Source organism: Antennarius striatus, chromosome 21, assembly GCF_040054535.1.
Source record: "Antennarius striatus isolate MH-2024 chromosome 21, ASM4005453v1, whole genome shotgun sequence".
Taxonomy (NCBI): domain Eukaryota; kingdom Metazoa; phylum Chordata; class Actinopteri; order Lophiiformes; family Antennariidae; genus Antennarius; species Antennarius striatus.
Window position 1 is genome coordinate 15396745 of NC_090796.1, and position 21898 is coordinate 15418642.

General features: G+C 44.2%; 1 protein-coding gene across 3 annotated transcripts in view; it reads right to left on the reverse strand.

The window, feature by feature from the left end:
* The window catches only part of LOC137588105 (testican-2-like), a 35976-nt gene that overhangs the window by 4334 nt on the left and 9744 nt on the right, over window positions 1-21898 (reverse strand). For all 3 annotated transcript variants that reach the window (XM_068304904.1, XM_068304906.1, XM_068304905.1), the window contains 6 exons: window positions 9286-9331; window positions 3817-3931; window positions 2463-2562; window positions 1835-1949; window positions 1216-1329; window positions 905-1123 (listed from right to left, as the gene is read on the reverse strand). In XM_068304904.1, coding sequence (XP_068161005.1) covers window positions 905-1123; window positions 1216-1329; window positions 1835-1949; window positions 2463-2562; window positions 3817-3931; window positions 9286-9331 — 709 coding nt within the window. The remainder of the gene's footprint in view (window positions 1-904; window positions 1124-1215; window positions 1330-1834; window positions 1950-2462; window positions 2563-3816; window positions 3932-9285; window positions 9332-21898) is intronic.

Genomic DNA, 21898 nt, shown 5'->3' on the forward strand with positions numbered 1-21898 from the left:
CGTAATCTGCTTTCAACTTTCTACGCAGCTCAAAGATTAAACATTGCGTTCTGCAAAGAGAGCATCTTCTAATCTGCGTTTCGGGCGGTGGCGCTTAAACCACCCACGGCGCCGAGATGAGGCGGCGGCGAGACCTCGTGAGAGGTCAAGGACTGAAAGCAGAGAGGATGCACCAATGGGATCGCTGGTATTTAGAGGAGGTGTGGTCAAGTTACTGCTATTTAAAGGATTCAGTATTTAGCAGCTTCAAAAAACTCTTCCTGTATCAACCAGAAGGTTTCTGACGCTTTCATAGGAAACTTTATCTTTTTTTTATAAGAACTCTTGCATGCATGTTTACTCATTTACTATTTATCTACACAATAATGGTTTCACAACAAAAAAAAGCTTTGCTGTTGCGTTTCTTCACCAAAGTAGCGCGACTTAACACATAAGAGACGCGATTTAAGTCAAAAAACGACATAAGTTTGAATTCATTAGGCTAAAATGAAGATAATCATTCCTAGTTCTTTATTGTTCTTTATTCATGAACGCATGTTCAGTAATATTTGTTAAAGATTGACCTATTTTAAAAACGTCTTCATTTCGTCTTCCTCTGCTTCTTCCTTATTGCGGGTCACAGGGGTTGCTCGGGCTAATAATATATTATATGTTTTATTCTGATTTATTGTACAATAACATGATATTCTGTGCTTTTGATGGTTTATTAGTGATTTTATGAATCCAATATTTGTGTTGGAGTAAAAAGACGTAAACTAGATTTTTATTTTCCTGTCAAAACCGACGTATAATCGAGAGCGACGTAACACGAGGTAAACCAATTTCTGCCATTTAAATTTTTAGACGCTGTACTGCCAACTAGTGGCCTGGCTTGCACACTGCAGCGTCGTGTGACTGCACTCACTTTCTCTCCAGAAGCAGAGGCACCACTCGGCCGTGGACACCTTCCCGTCCCGGTAGCTGTCGCAGGAGTTGAAGAAGGGTCGGATGCAGACCTCGTACTTGTCCAGGTTGATGGCTGACAGCTCGGCGTGGTCCAGGTACAGGTCGCCGTTGGTGTCCAGCTTGGAAAACATCCAGCCGATGGAGTCCTTGCAGCTGGCCACCAGACTCCTGTCGAGCGCTGTCACCAAACACGAGCACGACTCTGACATTTCTTTCTACGCACGCAGTCCAAATGCAGCAGGAAATAATAACACTTTGTGGGTTTCTGACCTGAAGCGGCGCCGAGCTTGCCAGAGTTATTCTGCTTTGCATTTCCATGGAGGAGTTGGAACCAGTCTCGGAGGCGGTCGCCCAGGTCTGCCAGGTCCTGGCCGGTGCAGCTCTCTGAGGGAAACACAAAGGAATCTGAGGATGTAAACCCTGGCAGACGCTCTGCAGAAACCCCCCAGTTGGGTTTTCATGCTGTCGTTTATAAAATCCACAATCAAAGAACACATTATCCCGCAATTAACTCTGCAGTAAATCGTTGTTATCCAATAGAAATCCAGGATGAGGACAAATTCCAGGCCGCGGATGAAAACCAGGAGTAACATTTCATTCTTTTTGATCAATCGGCATTTTCACATGCCCGAGAGTCCGGTGATCAATATTGTTTGCCTGCAGTGATAGATAGTGTACACTCTAAATAATTAATTACTACATGATTGAATGAGCAGTTCAACCACATGGGGGATATTCGGGATAACAGTAATCTCTGAAATTGGTGAGTATCGATCCAAAACCTTGAGCTCCGGGGTCGGTTCTGGAGTCCCATCGCACACTCGTGAAAAAAGGGATGCACACAAGTGTGAACGCGTTAAGATGCATGAAAGAAGAAAAGGGCACTTGCCACGTTTGGCGTCGGTATTTGCATCGGTGATGGAGGCAGCGGCGCAGGGGCAGAAGCCGGTGCACATGACGTTCAGGTCTTTACCCGCGAGGCAGGCCTGCTGCTGCAGCTTGCACTGAGAAAAAGAGAGAGATGGAGTTAAAATATTTATGGGGGTGACCACAGGTAAAGAAGAAAGACAGATTGCTCATTCAGATGAGATGCAGCACTTAGGGGAAGGCGGCAGGAATGAGCTGTCATTTTCCACTGCCTTCTCATGCAAGGTCAAAATTAAGAACTATACATAAATCAATAACGCGTCCCGGCAGCGAGCGGCGCGCGGCGACGCCACTCAAAACCGCCTCAGTCATTAATCACGCTGCCGCGTTGAGGCGATGCGCTTATTCCTCCCGCGAGCCGTTATGAACCGCGCTTTCCCCGCCGCGCCCACGTATATGTCAGCGCAGCAGGAACAGGCGCTCCACTGGACTCCTCTCATTATTTAAAACGATGACACGAGCACTTTCCGACGCTTTTTCCCAGAGTTTTTATGGTGGCAGAATCCAGTAGTAAAGCAAAAAAAAAAGAAAAAAGAAGGATTACCTGAGCGGGAGCTTTCAAGGTGAGACACAGGTGTGGAATATTTTACCTCAGAGGCGTAGTTGTGTCCGTCGGAGCCGCAGACGGGGGAGGAGGGGGTGGCGGGACAAGGCTTACAAGGGGCGTCCGGCTGACCCGACTGTTTGACCCTAAAAAGAGGGAAAGTTCAAATCCATTAGTGAGCCATTTGGACTTTATTCAATCCTTCAGGTAAAAGAACAAACACAATCAGATGACATCATCAACAAGCGCCACTCATGGAGTTGCTCTTTTACCAACAAGGAATAGAAGAACTCGCCTGAAATGGACCCAAATGTTACCCTCAATCAGCAAATACACATCATCTGGATATTTTACATGCATATTATTTTATATGAGTGAATAAAGTGAAATTTATTTCAACTATGCTCAGATTTAGATGCTAATCTAAATTTCAAGTGTTCCACCTGCAGCTAACACGAAAAAGAAAACATAACAACTTATAAAATGCTTAAATTAACTACACCACCTGAACGCAGCACGAGCTTTGATGTGAATAACCGTGCTAATGCTAAAGCTAACAATAAGTCATGGGTTTTGACCACTTCATAAAAATGATGATTTGTGTGGTTTTAAGTGTATTTTTATGGGATCGAGTGAAATAACGGTGGCTTCATTAGATTTTAAAAGCAAGGCAGGAGTTCAGGACACGTCACGCCTCAGATTAGATCATGAGTCACGTATGACTGAAGAGTAAATTCATCACACTGTGTGCACCCTTGACATTAAGTGTTCGACATTATTACCCATTAAAACTGATGGGAGCGTAATTGTTCCGATTTTATGCGCAGCCGTCTATAAGGCGGTCTGTCTGGGTTGAACGCCGTTGTCAAGACTTTCATCTTAGAAGAAATTAAACGTCTTATTTTGACTTCAAATCAAGGCTGAATAATTTATGTTGCATGTTGAAGCACTGACGTATTTAAATTTAAAAACAACCATGGGACAAAAAATACGTTTCAATTTTCAACAGATAGTAAACAGAGCCCCTTTCTCCCCTCCTTCGTTGATATATGTATGTGCAATTGATTTTGTGGTTTCTTATTTAATTATTTATGACAATTTGTGTGTTTATTTATGCATGTGTGTGTTTTTTTGCATGCTTTTAATTTATTTACACACTGTCTTTATTTTTGATGTTATAAATTTAGTCAATTTATTTATACATATATATATATATATATATATATAATATATATATATATATATTATAAATATATATTATTTATTTTTTATTTTCTAATTTCATCATTGAGCTGCTTTTTTTGTGCATTTATTTATTTACTTTTGCGCCATTTCCTTTAATTGATCCACTCTGCTGCCCCGTCCCTCCAGAAATACCCTGTAAATAAAACCAAGCCTACCTTTGCTCCAGCTTCTTGCGGTTGACGCACATGGCCCTCTGGTAACCCTGGGCGACGCACACCTTATGGCGGCTGCACTTGACGTTCTGACAGGGGTCCTTGGTGGTGTCAGCAGCTGCGAACACACAACAACAAACATCAACAACAACAACAACATTCAGGTGTCAATCATAGATGAGGCGCGCTTCACCCCCCCCCCCCCAAGGGAAACAAACATGTCTACTGTTTTATTCATCATCTGACAGGAAGCAGCTGTTGGACAAATCAGCGGCGAGCATCACGGTTATTTAATGGTTTAAATAATGAAGCTGTGCATATTTAAATGTTTGAATCCCTCCTCTGCGAAGCAACAGAAATCATGAAAGGTGTCAAGAAAAAAAATGTGGGCATTGATTTTACGGTCGCCGGGGCTGTCGTTAGCGAGGCGGCCTGTTGTCAATAGCGTCTGCCTCTGATTGCCGGGAAGCTTGACAATATTGACGGAGCGTCTCACTTCCCACATGTCAGCCCATCACTGTCTCCACCCGTCTCTGCCTTTTCTCCTACACACACATAAACAAACGCTCCATCTTCGTGTGAGACTGGGATGGAAATAGCCCCCCGCCCCCATCCTGTGGTCAATGCCACCTGAAACGGAATGTCACATCCACTATTCACCGCGGTGAAGAGAGGCCTCGGAAAACTGGGAGCTCAGATAAATCTGAGAGTGAGTGACGAGCGGCCGCCAGGAATCTGAGCTGTGAAAGCCTGAGTCAGCGTTAAGCAGCTGCTTTGTAGTCGACGGCGACAACGGACGAGGTGGACGGCGGCCAGATCTCTGCAACACCGGGGGGGGTGGGGGGGGAGATGACAGCAGGGAGGAGGGAGGAGCAGGGGAACAGAGGAGGTTACAGACAACAGGAGGAGTCAGGAGTACCGATAACGTAAGGTTTAGGTTTAGGATTAAGATTAGGGTTAGGGGTACTGGGTTAGGGACTAGGGTTAGAGTTAGGAATTGGATTAGGTTTAGGGGTTACAGTTAGTTTAGGATTAAGATTTGGTTTAGGGTTTAGAATTAGGATTTAGATTAGGGTTAAACTTCGGGTTAGGTACCGGGTTAGGGTTAGGAATAGGATTAGGTCTAGGGGTTAGGGTTAAATTTAGGATTAGGGTTCGATTAAGGGTTTAGGGTTCGGATTAAGATTAGGGTCATGGTTAGGGTTAGCAGTACCAGGTTAGGGTTAGGGGTTTGGGATGGAATCACCCACAGTGGGATGGAATCACAGAGAATTACCCCATAGGTCATGGGTGTGGCAGAAATACTGCCTACTGCTCCCCGATGGGCAGGTTTGGACAGAAATTTGAAGGCCTGCTGGATTCTTTTGTCTGAACCATAATTTATCTACTGATGACGTGACGAGCGGCGCCCCGATTCCCAGATAGCTCCCCAGATAAAGGGAGGGGATCAAAAGATGGAGTCAGCTTCCCGCTACTCGCCGACAGACTCCGGGCGGAGCGGATGAGGGGATTCACAGGTGATTAGCAGCAGACAAACCTCTACTCGCTCCTCTTTCATCTGCAGAGAGTCTCGGATGACTCTGCAGCAGTCGGCTGGATGCGCGGAGTTTAATTTGCAGCATCGCTCTGGAGGAGCTGGAGTCGGCTGTCAGGAGGGGGATGCTCAGCATCAGCACCAAAACTCACGTCCTACAAAACCAGCAGCTTGATGCCAGCATCAGGCTATGAAATATAGATTCGACTTCATTCACTTCATCCGTTGTGATTTCTCTTCTCGGACATAAAAAACACCAAAGAGCCCTGAACCATCACCATAAATATTATTCTGATTAAAATGAAAGTGAAACCCTCTCATCCTTTCACGTCGCTTCTCCGTAGTGAAGATCGTCGCTCCCAGTCTTTCTCTCACATTCCTCAAGGAGACCGTCGAGGTTTATTTTGTTGTCGGTTGCTTTTTAACATTTCGGCTCCACTCATGGGTCGTAAACTTTTATGGAGGAAAGATCCAAACTATATGGGTTTTTTATTAGGGCTGTGATACGACCTATTCCCGCTCTGAGCCTTCTTTATTATTTTTTGGGCCGCCGTTCCCGCCGTCCGACGACTGAACGCATGAGGAACCCAATAAAACCAGGAAGACCTGGAAGAGCAGGTACCCTCCTTATGAATAGGAATGTCACATCAGCTTTAGCAGGGCTGTTGATATTGTACCTGCACATTATCTACATTTGGTTTTAATTGCACAATAAATCACCCAGGCAGGAAAAAAAACTGCAAACACAGCTCTGAAAAATGACTTTGACTTCATTTGTCAACACGATTATTCCAGAGGCAACAAAACAAATTAATTCTCTTGAAGATCCGGATCCAAGAATTTGTTTTTCTGTCAAGATATCAAGAAATTTTTCTAATTTTATCTTAATATCACACAATACACCAAAAAAATTGAAAGAAGGATGTGTTAGACGTGAAGGGCTTAATTCTAAGGTGGATTAATAATTTAATAATTTATAAATAGTGTTTGTCTTGAATTTCTAATCTATAATGATGCTAAAAAAATAAAAAGTAAAAATAAAAACCCAATGATTTCCATATTGTGCAAATCCAGCTAAATAAGCAACAACAAACACCCTTGCTGGGGTCATGTGACACAACCTTTTATGGTGCTGAACACAGCAGACCACCACCTGCTGGTTTGGAGTGGTATCGCCGCTTAATGCAGAATATAGGGGGACCTGATTGCGGCCTTTGCGGTGCGTTCAAGTCCAGCTTTTTGTGCCAGTTATTTCAAACTATCTGGGGTTTGAACAAGATGTTTCTGCAGTATTACGGGTTCATCTTATAGATGCAGGGAATCCTGGGTGGAAAGTGAGCATCAACAACATCCTAACCTTTAACTAATCCGATGTATACTTTGAGAGATAACGAACTTTGTTTTACCGATGGTTCCCATAGAAACGCGGTGCAGTTTCAGACGTGCAGTTTTTCTCATTACTCCCATGTTCAGTATTTATGAGCCCCTCGGAGTCAAACACGTCCCTCACACACAGTAATCATATAGGACGCCTACGTACCGAAAATGAAATCCTCACCCCAGAGTTCATTTGCATTAAAGATCAAACGTGTTTTCACCTTTCCCGCTGGAGAAGCTGGTTTTAAATCCTCCTGTAATCATGAGAGCAGGGGCGACGGGACTCCGCCGGGCCTACCACCGATCCCCCTGACATTTTTATTGCGTCGCAATCAAAGACATGAGCTGCTTTCTCGTCACGCGATCGGCGTCCTCCCCGTTGGACAAGGTCTCCCATCAAAGCTGCTGCCGCGTGTGTTACATCAAATTTTTATCAAGAGAGTGCAATTAATAAAGCACTTTAGTGATTCTGATGAAAAAAAAAAAAAAAGCGCTACCGGTGTGCCAAGAAGTAGTAGCGCCCGACTGAAACCAAAAGTCTTAAAAGCGTGAGAGAGATGAGCTCATCTGACAGCTTTAAGTAAATTACTTTCAACTGGATTTGCAATTACTGTCATCGTAGCAGACTCTCTGATGCCCTGAGGTTTAATTGGTGGTCGCTGTGTGAAAAGTCTGCAGCCATTACACAACTACAGTGGAAAATGATTTACTTATGATTAAAGAAAACGCAACACAAGTTGACCTCTAATTCTTTTCCTAAGTGCAGCTCTCAGCATAAAAGGAAGTTATTTCCTCTAAAAGCTGAATAAATGAATTTATCTGCTCAAATGAAGGATGGCAAGGTCAAACATGGGAGGCCTGATGGGAAGACGAAGCAGCTGGCGCGTCTTAAAAAGGACTCTGCTGAGCTGATGTCTCTATCATACTTTTTTGGGGGGTATTTTTTTTATTCTAGCGAGGGGGCCAGCAGGTACTCCACGCCACGCCGGAGTTTCTGCTGTCTCCTTTAATTTGCAATGAAGAGCACCCCGATCAATTAGGACTGCAGAATTAGTCCCAGTGGGAGCCGGGATGCGGATGAAATCAATGCAATTCAAATGAGCATCGCCCACGCTGCAGCGGGAGAGGCTTTATCACCAGCCTGCATTAGTTACTCCTCCTGGGGAGGGAACAGACGACAGGGAGAACATCTGGAGCACCTCACATCTGTCCAGCTTTGATGTTAGCAGGCGGGCGTGGCGCTCCCGTCGACCTTGCAGCAGGATGGGCACGCCCCATTGGCTACGAGATGCACGCACAGCGCCGGTCGTTACATGACCTGAGGGACGGATCAATAATGATCCCCATCACCCCCCTCCGGCAAAGACGGGTTAGCATTAGGCTAGCTTTGATTTGCAGCCCAGTCATGTGATTTGACAGATTTTCATAAATCGCGATGTCTGGATGTAAATAAATTTATGGATTCGAGGATGTTTCAGAAATGAATGTTTTTCTAAATTATGCAAAAAAACTAATTAATTGATTCCCGAGCGAGGCATGCGGGACATTGACTGATGATTCCAGTTTTTTTCAATAAATACTCATATTTTCTGTATTAGGATAAATTTTAAAAAAACAAAAAAACTTTTCACTTTGTCTGCTGTTTCATATCAGGCTAGCAAATGCTTATTTACACATCAAACAGCTAGCATTCTTTTGGAATCATGGCTTTTGGATATGTAGATGTAAAAACAAAAGCAAAACAATCAGCTGAAAGACACTAAATTGCTCTGAATATTGAGGTAAATGACAAGGTTCACATTGAAGTAAACATGTGAGCCTGTGTTTATGTGAAAATACTGATTCTAATGGTTTAAAGATGAGATTAGCGTAAATGTCAGATCCAGCGCCCCCTACTGGCAGATATCTTCCAACGCTTGTCTGAATATTCTTCTACAATTTTTTTTAGATGCCACATAATATGTTTTATGCTCTGACATTTATAAATATTTGCATAGATATGGCTTAAAATTTCCCTCGAATGTAAAAATACTTTTTCTGGAATAACTCGTGACCGCGCAGCGTTTTCACATCTCCTCCTCCACAGCTGATTTTCAGAAAGTGAGATATTTCTTCAACGTGAATCAGACCCCATGGAGGTAAATGGAGCCTGGTGGGAGTTCTGAGCTGAGCCCTGAGCAACAAAGGCAATTATAGCAGGCTTTTCAAACTAATGGATCAGACTTGAAGGTTCGGTCTTTCTTCCCCTGAATCACAACTATCTTCTCACCCTCCATGAGTTCTGACACCTCGGCCCGGCGCTCGGATGAAGCCGGATGACCTCAGACAACGGTTGCAATTAGGAGGCAACGATTCGATAATGTTTCACAGTCTGCAGATTTATAAAGGCAGACGCCTCGTACTATTGATTAAAATGGCAGAAATACACCTTACAATGGAACCAGCCAGAGAACAGGCACAATTTAAATATTTAAAGTCTTTGAAAATCAAAAACCACATATCATCCTTTCATAAATCCAAGGAAGGATTAAAAATAAAAAATAAAAAAAATTCTCACTTACTTTCATCAGACCCCGTGTTCTCCTCCGTGTTTTTAATGTAGTCATCCTGCAGAGAAAGAATATTTAATTAATGGATTTAAATGGGGGAAAGGATTAATTCTGCACTTTCAAACTAGTAAATAATAATGAAGTTTATTGCTGCAAGTCCTGAATGATAATTCAAATACTTTCATTTAGAAATTTATATATATTCATTATACTGAATAAATGGATGTTAAGTAGAACTGTTTGGTTAATTATGATTTCCAAGCTCTTATTTTGAAACCAATCTGAAATCACCTGCTCATTAAATTCTTTCTAATCGTTATCTGCTCTTGGCCTCTAACTTTAAGTAAACAGTATTTAAAACTCTAAGGGCTTAACTGCATCCCATAAAAATCGTGCACCATCGCGGTCCTTTTCACTGCTGCAGAGGGAATATTTTGGGAATAAACCGGCTCGGCGGAGGTCAATAACTGTTTTTTTTAGATCGCGTCCCCGGTGGCGTTCGTCTGGATTGATAATAAAAATTCAGTCCCGCCGCTGCAGCCATTCTGACCCATTTCTCTGTGTCAGGATAGAGAGGATCAGCTATAAAGTCATTACTGCTGGGCTCCGGGCCCAGACGGGGCCCCGAGGATCAGGATCAGGATCAGGACCGTTCACTTCAGCTCAGTCTGACTCTGCTGCAGGGGACGCGGGGCTCTTAAGTCCAGCCCGACGAGAGCAGCAGGTCACAGGAGTGACTTCTTAACTTTCCACAAAACATCAAAACCCTCCAATTTTCTATAAGATTCTTGGATTGGATTTAATGCTTTTTGCTCCTCTGAGGTTGTTTTTATAACAGATACACAAAATCTACATGACACATTTCCATGAAACTTGGTGGAAGGGTTCAGAATTTGATGGGAATGAACCCGTGAAAGTTTGGAGTGGATCAGATTAAAAGACGGACAAGGCCAGGACAGCGGTTTTGATGGTGCACGTCTTATTAGAATGAGGGTTAAAGGTTTTACACTCAACTGGTTGAACTTATGGTTTGTTTATTAATGCAATAACAAATGACACAAGCTGCAAAATTTCCTGCAAAAAAAATGTGTCAAACTCAAGGCCCCAAATGTGGCCCTCCACATCACTTAATGTGGCACCCGAGAGCATAAAAGGTCAGAGTGTCTAAAAATAAATAGGTCAAAAGTGCACTTTGACAAAAAACCACATTTCCCACAAAGCAGTAAGTAATTAAGCCTAAAAAACAAAGTTAATGTCCTAACTTGTGTTTGATGTTATTTTTCTTTACTGATTGATAGTTTGATCCTTGATTGAGGGAGTTCTGTGGGTTTAATAACCTGAAAAATTAAAAGTAATTATTTTATAACAGAGAAACAAGTAAACATATTTTTTGTGCAACTGTAATATTTGTGACTTGAATAAGTAATAAATTCATAATTATTGAACATTAAGGAGTAGTTACATTTATTTTAATTTACATTGAGGACAGGCATTATGCTGACGTGGTGAAAATGAGTTTGACACCCAATTTCTCCACAAATTCCTCTATTTCTTCAACCTTAACTTTACTTTTTTGCTTCTCATGAGTCGGTCAGGAGTTTGTCGGCGTTGATGTTTGTCTGGTTTACGTCACGGTGAGCTCTTATCTAGTCCAGCTTACCGACTCAGTGAGACGTCAAAAGAAGGACAAACCGACAGAAGCGATACTCACCTCGACCTCCTGCAGCAACGACGAGCAGCAGGGGAGAAAGAAACAAAACAGAAAGCCATTGTTAAAAGAGACCAAAATAGCACTTCACAGCTTTCATTCTGCTCCCATTCAGCATGCAAACAGTGGGTTGGTTTATTACAGTTATGGCAGCAGTTAAACTGTCAGCCTTAATGCACTCTGATTGCAAATACACGCCTTAGTCTCGCTCCTCTCCGGAGACAACATTAGACATTCACAGAGGATTATGTGAGTCTATTAACGGAGGATGATCTGCTGCTACTTCCATGAGCTGGCACCGGCCCCCGTCACTACGGGGGCCCATTCCCCAGCTGTGTTTACCGACGCCCGCCTCCTGCCAGCTCCCAAAGTCGGGGGGACCATGAGCCGCATCAGACTCGGAAATAAAAAAAAAAACAACAACATGTGGGCAAACCGGAAAGGGGGAATCTTCAAAGTCAACAGGGGAATGTAATTTAGATGCTTTTTTTTTAATAGTTGCCGTGGGAACGGAGAGCTCGTTCCCTCGCGTTGACAAAACGGGTGGGTATAGCTGATGTAAAGGACAACCTTGACTTAACAGGGGAGTGACTGCTTTCCTTTCACCGCCTTGGATTCCATCCAAGGGCATCACACGTCGATGGCCGCCATCATTCAGCGCTTTTGGTGCGTCGGAGAGAATTACAGCGACCCAGCATAGTAAATAAACCTAATTCTAAGCCTCGACCTGTCCACTTAATACATCAACGGTCGACCGTTTACAGGCCACACAAGGACAGGCTGAACACGGAAAAAAAAACCCCGACTCTAAAAGGCTAAAGACGGAATTCATCATAGGAGCGCATGAACCAAAGAGGGCAAAAAACAATGAGGACGGCAGTTAAAAGGTAAATGACCGTCATTATCATCCTTTACTCTATTCTTTGTTTTTTACGTTAAGCACAACTCTCATTTATTGTGTAATAATCTAATCGTAACATGTATTTGTTACATGTTTTGATGCATTTTTATGCTTTATAAAACGTTTGTCTGAATTCTTGTGGGCTTGGAACGGATTAGGGCGTTTGCATGGAAAAAGCGTCTCTACTTAAGAGATTTTCTACTTACGAAATTTCTTCCGGAACCAATTAATTTCGTAAGTAGAGGTACCACTGTACTTCCTGTTGCAGCAGCTGGATGGATCCATCGGTCGCCACCACCATCAGCTCTTCCTTCTCACATCGACGCGATACGCTCGTAAAACAAGACCGCGGCGTTAAAGATACGCCTGGAGCACGACAGATTCAACGCTTATCGAATCAGTTATTCACGTTGCTTCTGCGACTACCCAGCTTGCATTGCTGCAGAGGCCACCGATGGGAGTCTGGAGCGCTTATCTCCCCCCCCCCCCCAGCAGCATGTGTGTGTGACAGCAAGGACGCCCGACCCCGAGCTGCGTTTAGTCCTTCACCAAGGTTGACGGCCAAGGCCGTCCGACCGGATCCCGGCTACAGCTCACAGCAAGGAGGGAGGGGTTGGAAGGGGGGGGGGTCTGATATTCATGGTGGGGGGTCCCATGAGTGATGTGATTCATATCATACACACCACCTCTCCTGCCATTTGTCAACAGGGCCGTAATGTAGCTGGTGTAAAACAGAGCTGGGGAGGCTAATGGAGCTTGACTATCCAGATGCTGCCCTTCCTACCTACACACACACACACACACACACACACACACACACACACACACACACACACACACACCTCCTCCAGGACCGGTTGACAGCGTCTGGCAACAAGCCCGACTGCGCTCTGAGTTAACGTCTATCTCACCTCGACCGAGCCGGCGACATAAATACCGCAGATAACCCCTACCCGCCCGGCCGCGGCCTCCCCCGCCTCCGCAACACAAGCGCACCCACCCATCCAGGCTCTGCAGCGACTATACCGCAGGAGTGAACTCCTGACTCCCAAAACCGTTTCGCTGCATGTCTGGGGGGTTTTTTTTGTTTCCCAGAGAGGGAATTACTCTGCTGATGGAGGATGGGAGCCAGTTTCTGATCCAGTGGTCAGCAAACGTCTGAAAAAAAGGAGAATAACCTCAGCTGAGACCCCGTGATGCCGACTGGGGTCTGATGTTTCTCATGACTCCACATCTGAGCTGTAAATGCAGATTTTTTTTTTTTTTAATGGATTTCTAGAAACAATTTGTCGACATTTCTTTTACGTCAAAGCGAAAAAAGAAAAAAAAAAAACAGTGTCAGACGTGTAAAAAACGATCAAACTTGCAGGGGCATCATTAAAATTGTACAAGCAACAAGTGAAAGGAAGAAAAGAAAAAGTTTTGACTGGTACAACTGACAACACGAAGAAATCCCAAAAGCAAAGCTGAGGAAATCACAGCCGGTTTATGAATTTTCACTTTAGGGATGGAATTTATCTATATGTGTCACTTTTTTTTTTTTAAAGATATTTCGGAGCGGATAACTCATGAATAGTTTACAGAAGAAGAAAAATAAGCAGCGGGGTTTAACTCCTCTTTTTCGGTCTATTTTCCAGTGGATAGGGGCGTAAACGGGGAGCCACCAGGAGCAGAGATGCTAACAGATGCTAGCAGAATGTGCTGGGGGAAAAAAAAAGGATGTGAACACTTGAACCAAAGAACAGAACACACACACACATACACGCACACACACACACACACACACTTCGGATACCAATATAATGCAAACTAAATGTAACTACTCCTTAATGTTAAATAACTTATATTACTTATTCAAGTTACAAACATTACAGTTACACCGAAACAACATGTTTGTTTGTTTCTCTGTTAATAATTACTGCATTGTGGGAAATGTAGTTTTGGTCAAAACACACTTTTGACCTATTAATTTTTAGACACTGACCTTCTATGCTCTCGCGGGCCGCATAAAATGATGCAGAGGGCCACATTTGGCCCCCGGGCCTTTGATTTTGACACCTGTGTGATAACGTAAAGCTAGCAGGCTGATCGTTGTGTTTTAGCATACGGACATCAGTTTGTTATAAATCCTCAACAAGTCAGCAAATTTCAATGACCTTTGAAAGGAAATCACACCTGATTGTCCAATAAAACAAATATTTATTGAATGAAATAACCTTTTCTAAAAATCATTTTATTTGGATGTAAAAGCAGCCGGTTTCCTCCAATCCTTAATGAACTACCTCCATACGACGTTAAGCCTCCCTCTCGGGGCAATAACTGCCCCTCCGCCCTCTTGAAGTGCTTTATCGATACGCACGGAGATAACATTTGCAGTGAAGACGTGGCTTCAGCAGCAGGATATGAGCTGGAGGTTAAACGGCGATCTGGACGCTTTGCATTTCCTCCCCCCCCCTCCCCTCCCACCTCCATTCATCCCCGCTTCATGAAGCCATTCGCTCTGACACTGACTGGATAAACGCCGGCTGATGGATGGACTAGCGAGCCGGGTCACGTCTGTAATGAACGCCTCCCGGCGAGAGGACCCCCGGGACCCCCGCGACGTGTTATCACGATCGCCGAGGCGGGTCTGGCAAAGACTGTCAGCGTTGAGTTCCATCTGATTAATGGAGGTGAATTAGTCCTGTCTCCCGTCCCACTTTAAATCACTGCTAAAGGGCACGCCGGCAGAGGCCAATCATGAGCCTTCATTCCACCCTCCGTGTCTCTGTAGTTACCAGCAGCAGGAGAGCGTCTTGTCTTTGCTTTGTCGTTATGGCGCTGGGGTTTTTGGCCCCGCTGGGGCCCGACGGCGGAGGTAATGTCTCGTTCTATTTGTGCCCCGCTGTCTCTGAATGCGATGGAGACGCTAATGGTGCAGACCAACCACAGATTGGCCCACTCAGAAATGCATTAGAGCGCCTCCACGGCGATGTCTTCCAGTCTTAAACGTCACGTTTTTCCCTACCAACGTCAAAACCGACGGATTTTCATACATCCTTTCGATTCTGACACGCCGACTATAATGTGATTCATACGCCTCTGGAAAAAAAACACTTCCTGATGCATGTCAGGTGTGATATTACCCCTCCGTGTTCGCTTGTCACGGACGCCTGACGTGATCAATGATTTTTATTACGACCGCGTTCGAGGTGATTACACGTTCGCGTGCGTGAAAGAAGCGTGACATCTCTCATCACACAACCGCAAATGAATGAAAAAACAATCCCACAGAGGAATATTGGGGGTGGGGGTGGGTTCTGAATTGCAACAAAACCGCCCGGCAACACAGAGCTGGATCAAATTGATCATCTTGAGCTAGGGGTCCTCCTAGTAAAGGACACATGTTGTTTCACAAGGTAAACGGCGTCTGCCTGCAATGCAGCAGAGATCAGACGGCGATCGGGAAGGTCTCTGCAGCCTGAAGTAGCCAGCAAATGTCCATCGGAGGCATTTGCATTGTGCTGAAATGCAGAAACTTTCCGGACGGACTGGAGTTGGGCTCCACGCGAAGAATCCAGATGATTTAATTAGCAGGCAGGACGAGAGGAGCTCCCCATCAAGGCGCAGGCTGGTTCCTGGAGGTCTGATTACATCAGGACCATCAACAAGTGGGTTTTTTTTTTTTTAAACCGAGGGCTAATAAGGAGACGTTTCAGGAAGTTGCATCACGGACTGAACCTTTCACATCCTCTGGAGCCTTTTAAAAAATCTTGTCTCCAGATCGTAGCGACGGATCAAAACGGAGGCTTGGGTTCGCCGTCGCAGACTGTAGTCGGATCAAAGCCTCGAGCGCTCTTAGAGGTGCAGTAATTGGAGTGGAGGAAGATGGAGCAAATGCAGACAAATGGATTCTGTTGGACCCGTGTGCTGAGCCAAGCAGAACCCCGGAGTCTCTGCAGCATCTTAAGCCTCTCCTTCCCTCCCTCCCTCCCCCCGTTTGCAAAGAAAAAACAAAGAAGCGGAAAGAGAAGAGGCGAGCCCTCAGGTTGAGCTCCACATTGATGCCCCTGGGAGTCAGCAGCTTACGCCGGGGCCGTCTTTACCGCCGTGCTGCAACGTTTAGCAGAGAAAAACAGCAGCTGGGAGCAGCAGATACCCAAAGTCGACACTCTGTTTTCACTAGATTCATCAGTATTGATCTGCAAATACAAAAACTTATCAGCATATATAAATAGATTACTGAGTTTGTTGCTGGCGTGCTTATCTACTGCAGGAAACTGGAATCAATATGGAATGTGATGGAGGCTATAGGGAAATAAATTCCACTCCAGTAAACACCAGCTTTGGTGCCTCAGAGGAAAAAAAATGTGATTTTACAGGTTTATTTCTTTGGAATAAAAGTCAGTTGTGTGAAATTAATTATGACAGTGGACGAAAATGTTGGGAAATAAACCAGAGGCTGAATAACTTTTACTATAAAATCCAGTTGGAACACGGAATTAATGTTCGATGCAAATGCAGGTCAGACGCAGGAACATGCAGACCAACACATTGCAGCGTTTTCCTTTTAACTGGACTAATCTGCAGGAGCTAAAGAACACCTCCTTTGCTCCTCTGATCACCTGAGCCTCTCTGCAGCATTGTCTGCATTCTGCAAAAACCTCCAGATTTGAGGGATTACACGATCGTTTTTGCACCGCTTTATCTCCGCCTGCAATTATTACTGCATTTGTTTTTGATTCGGTTTACACTTATGAATAATTTTCCAGCTGTTTAGATTAATTACAACCCCTTTTTAGTGCTGTCAAACACACAAGTTTGGAAGCAAGGTTAAGAGAAGATAATGATGATATCCATCCCGGTTGAAATGCTGCAGGGATCTGCGTGAGACATCTCACAGGGGGTAGCTGAGTTAAATATGCTAGCCTGCTGATTACATTTAACTACCCCAGTCTGCTGCAGCAATGAGAACCCAATTGGGTTGTTGTGGCTGCTGATAACGCTAATCTCCGGCTGGAGCAGCGGGATATTACAGTAAAAACTGGGAGTCACATGGAGATGTCATGTTACGGCTTCACGGAGGACTACATCACGCATAAATGAGATTCAGTCGGGGTCTTTCAAATGAGAAAAAAAAGCTATTAGCGCCTTAGCTGCGCGCTCTATCCCCTCTATATGATTCGCTTGATTAAGGTCATTTCAATATGACTTTGAAGAGTATCCATTACCATGCCAACTCAACAGATTAACAGCCTCCGTCTCCCTCCCACGCGTACAAACATATATATCTGCCACCAGACTCAAATACTGAACACAGTCCCACCAAAGGACGTCCTTGACGCCTCCTTTTCGTTGATTCGGATGGGGGGGGTCGGTTGGAGCCAAAGGAGAACAGGCGGCCGTCTCGTCCCACATTAGAATCAAACACCGAAAGAGACAAAAAGAGGCTGATTCTCCCCAGGCAAGAGCATGTCCTCCCGTCTCCGCAGCTGCCTGGCCTAATTGTGAAGAACCTGCCCCGCTGCTTCTACAGTGAGAGATTTTTTTTTTTGGCCTCGAGCAAAGATGAAATCAAAGCCTTAAATTTTCACACCTTTCTGCAGCCGAGCCCCGCCAGATGTAAATATTAAAATTTGTGATTTAATCACTATTTAACAGAGCCTGTTTAGCTTATTCTGGGTCCTTCTGCTCCAATGCCAGCCTACATCTAGTCTCTATCCCAACACCATAATGTTACCTCCTATTTAAAATAAAGAACGCAGAAATAAAATATGTATAAGATGCTCTAAACTTCATCCCCTCTTTAGCTGGTGGGCTAAAACCCAACTAACAAAGCTGGTTCCAGTCCAGAAGCTGACAACTTCCACCAAGAGCAAAGATTCAAATTCAAATTTGAATCAAATTCAAAATTATAAAATTGCAAACATACAGTGTAAACATAAACAGCGTAAACATAAGCAATAAACATAAATAATAATAAAATAAATATAATGTTCATGTTAAATGATAATTCGAAACCAAGTTAGTACAAAACCAAGTAAGTTTACAACCTAATTTGTTCTAAACCTAGTGAGTTAGTTAGTTCAAAACCTAGTTAATGAAAAAACCTACTCAGTTCAAAACATGGTTAGTTTAAAACATAGTTAAATAAAACCATTCCTTCCTTAAAGATTTGCATTGGGTTCTGCGTGCCCTACTGGATCCCAATACCAAACCGGTTCTCGACTACACAGCAGCAAGGAAAAGACAAAATCCATTTAAATGGAAATGCAATCATCAGTACAGAAAGCAGACACGAACAAACGATCCCAACGTGTTGATTGATGAAAATATCGACAGCCACGCCGCAGACAAAAGCTCCACACTGACGCGTGTCGGTGGAAAACCAAACAACGGCGAATGAAGCGGATGCTCCGAGAGGATCAACAATTCATTTCATTCAGTTGGCTTTGGTTTATTTGTGTTTTTTAAAGCCCCTTTGAGGGGCTTTAGCTACAAATGCTAAATTACATGAGGTTAATTGCAAAAAGTCCCCAAAGGATGCAGCTCCTAACAAATAAACATTAGCTGGTGCGTTACGGCTCCTCGGTCCGAGACGGCTCACGCCGCCGCCGCCAAACGCTACCAAAAACACCCGAGGCGGACCTGAATGCATTCAGGTGAGCAGTTTCACGCAGCCTAAATATATTTCCACCTGGCTAATATAAACACGGCCATGTTTGCAGTATTTTTTCCGGTTTAATAATTTCCGCTCAAATAACAGGTCCCACGACTGTGCCCTTCCTGGAGACTCATCCAGCAGGTGAAGCCGTTCTAAAGTGTTTATCCAGCGAAGGGTAGCCAAAGGTTTGTGCCTCCTGTCTGCCGGCGATAACAATAAAGGTCATCGCAGATAAAAAGCAGGGGGGGGGTGTCATTGTCGAGTGGCAGATGAATTTCCACTATAGGTGCGTTTCTTATCATCCAGTTCCTTCTGTCTGTAATGATACTTGTCGACTGGTCGACCTGTAAAGAACATTTAAAGGTCGAATCGCTGCCGCTGGCGGGCTAAAGTCGAAATAAAAAAAGAAAAAAAAAAGTTGAATTATTGCTTTTATCTTCAGCTAAACCAGCTTTTATATTCAGAATATTCATTTTAAAATACATTTTTCTTTTTCTTTTTTTTTGGAATGACCGACGTGAATGTTAAGATCAGACGTTCCATAGTTGTTTCTTCTTTTCTTTTTTTTAAAATTATATGACATTTTGGTTTATAAATTTACACATGAAACTTGAATTGGGCTAATAAGCAACTGTTAGCATGCATAAATGCTTAGCGTAGAGGATGCACATGGTGAACATTGTAAAATTACTAAATAAATGCTAAAATACTCTAAATGGCCTTTGTAGCATGCTGATGTTCAGTAGTCATGTTTAGAATATCACTGTGATGCATTTTAGCATAGCGGCTTTAATAGCCTGCAGCGAAAGAGCCCCTAGCTGTAGCTTTTTGGAAAGTATTTTAATGTTATAATGATAATAATGTGAAATTATTTCGTCTTTGGAAGCAGCACGGGCCGAGAAAAACAACACTTTCCATAATCGAAGCGTGATTATCGTAGATCGGGTGTCGGCCGTTCCGTTACCTCGGCGCTAACTTACTGTATATCGCTCTGCCTGCAGGAAGACGTAGAGAATCTTCACAAGTACAGAAGCAACTCTCAGGCAGATGCCACTATAAATAATGCATGAACAATAGAGCCAGAAGAACCTTGGAAGAGCTAATTATTCAGGCCGACATTTTCAGCAAGTCACGGAGAAGTTAAAGGCTAAAAAAGATGGAGCGGAGGCCGTTGTCACTGCTGGGGTGTGTTATTCCGGTGATGTAGTAGCTGCATTATGGGATACATTCGTTTACTGTCCCATCACCACATGTAGCTTCCACACACTCAGCCGTAAAGGATTCTGTATGTTTGGCCAAGCATTGGAACGGGGTTTTATGAAAAAAGCCTCCCGCTGCTCCGTGTAGCTTCTCTTGCTTTTTCCTTTGCTTCTTCTTCTTCTTCTTCTTCTTTTTTTTTTTGTTTTGTTGCAAAGCTCAAATTGCTTTCCAATGCTTTTCACAACCCGCCACACAAAACAGCTTCTCCACTCAATTAGGAATCACCCACGCTCGTGGTAGGACGCCAACGGGAGCCCCTTTCTTCGTTTGCTTCCTCTGAGAATTGTATCAGAGCGCTGCAAACCCATGCAAGAAAATCCACCCGACACCCGCCTTCAGGAGAAGGAGACATGCACGGTCACGACAACAGGATGACAAACCCCCCCCCCCCACACACACTTGTGTCATTGCATGTCACGACAACCGGGGGAGATTTTCACAGAAGCGACAGCTGATCTTCGGATTCACGCTGATGCAGTATCGCTCTGAGCTCATTTCAATGTTGCGCTTTTTGGGGGCACAACCCCCCCAACGCCACCATTCGTGTTTAATTGGAAATAGGGCTCATTATCAGAATTTCCACAATTGCATATTCTGTCCTTTTGCTCTAATTTCTCATATTCCTAATTACACAGGTTGTTAGTTCCGCAGCGTTAATCCCGTGGGAGGCTAATAAACAGTTGAGGTTGACGACGGGAGCCCAGAACGCCTCAGCTGGGGGGGGGGGGCTTCCGTTCAGCTAAGCGTCGTCGTGTTCGACAAAAAGACCCCAAAACGGGACAACCTCTGGTCCCACGTTTATCTGAGAGTGTTTCCAGATTGATAGAGGATGGCCGACCTCGCCGTCGCCATCGCCGTCACAGGGGCGGCTATAAATGACTGACCCAGTTGGATGAAGCATCAGGTCATTTGTTTGAATTCACTGGTCCCACCCTTCCAGTTTTCATGGCTAACATGTCCCATTTCTTTAGGGTATGGAGGGGGGCAGAGGTCATCCAACCCTCCAGATGAAGCGTTTTCAGATGAGGTCAGCAGCAACAGGATCTGGATCGGGAATATTTTCATGTTTTCAAGGAACGCCTGAACAAACCAGGAAAATGATCCCATTTCCACCAGGAAAAAAATCTACTATGGGAGTAGAGAGAGCTGTGATGATCATTATGTAAACCGTAAAGGAAGTGATCTACCGACGACAATAAATGTGGAAAATATGGAAATTATCTTTAGCTGCAAACCAAATGTGTATTTTCTCTCTCTTCTATTCCCCGATGAATATTTAGGATGTATTGTGGATTTAAACTTGCTGAGAGGGAAGCTTTCACCGTAATCTAATTATTAAATTATTCCTAAGTGCCAGTAAGGCTCATGATGACTCTTATTTTTGCGTAAAGCCGACCCGAGGAGCCGTTTACCTGAGAAAGACGTCTCCTTATTAAAAATGGAGCAGGAAGTAGAGCAGGTGCAACCCTTAAAAACGACCCTCTGTGGTTGGCTGAAAGGCCGCGCAGCCGTTTAATGAGTTCCCCTCAGAGCCACGAGAAAGATCTGGCCCGGCATGAACAGCACAGTATTGTTCACACGAGCGGCGGCCAAAGCTCCCACTGAGCAGATGCACCCGAACGCACCAGAATGTCAAGTGGAAATTGCAAAGAAACGCATCCAATAGGAGCGATGAGGTGATCCAGGGTGGATCCATCCCATCAGCTGGGGTTGAATTCCGTGAAAACGTGGATTTAAAAATCTTCAGGCGTTGAAACTGTGTCACAATCAGAGCTCAGACGTCGAATCCGGTCTTAATGGAGGCTGAAGAAATTGGCTGCAACCTGCTGTGGATCATCCAGACGCCTCCTGCCTCTGCAGCTGTTGTTCCTTTTTTGTTCCTCCTTTCAACGTTTGCTCATTATGCCGGTCCGGTTCCAACAGAAGGCGGATCAATCATCAAGCCGCCATCGCTGTTTTGTAAAGCCCATATGGAGATTTTTGTATTTATTTATTTTTATTTTAGACGCAATATGAAAATTCTTGCTTGCTGTTTCCACACCACCTGCCCATCAGTAGAAATACATGATTTTAATATTTTATATGGTGTGTATCGCTACCCTGTGCAGCAGAG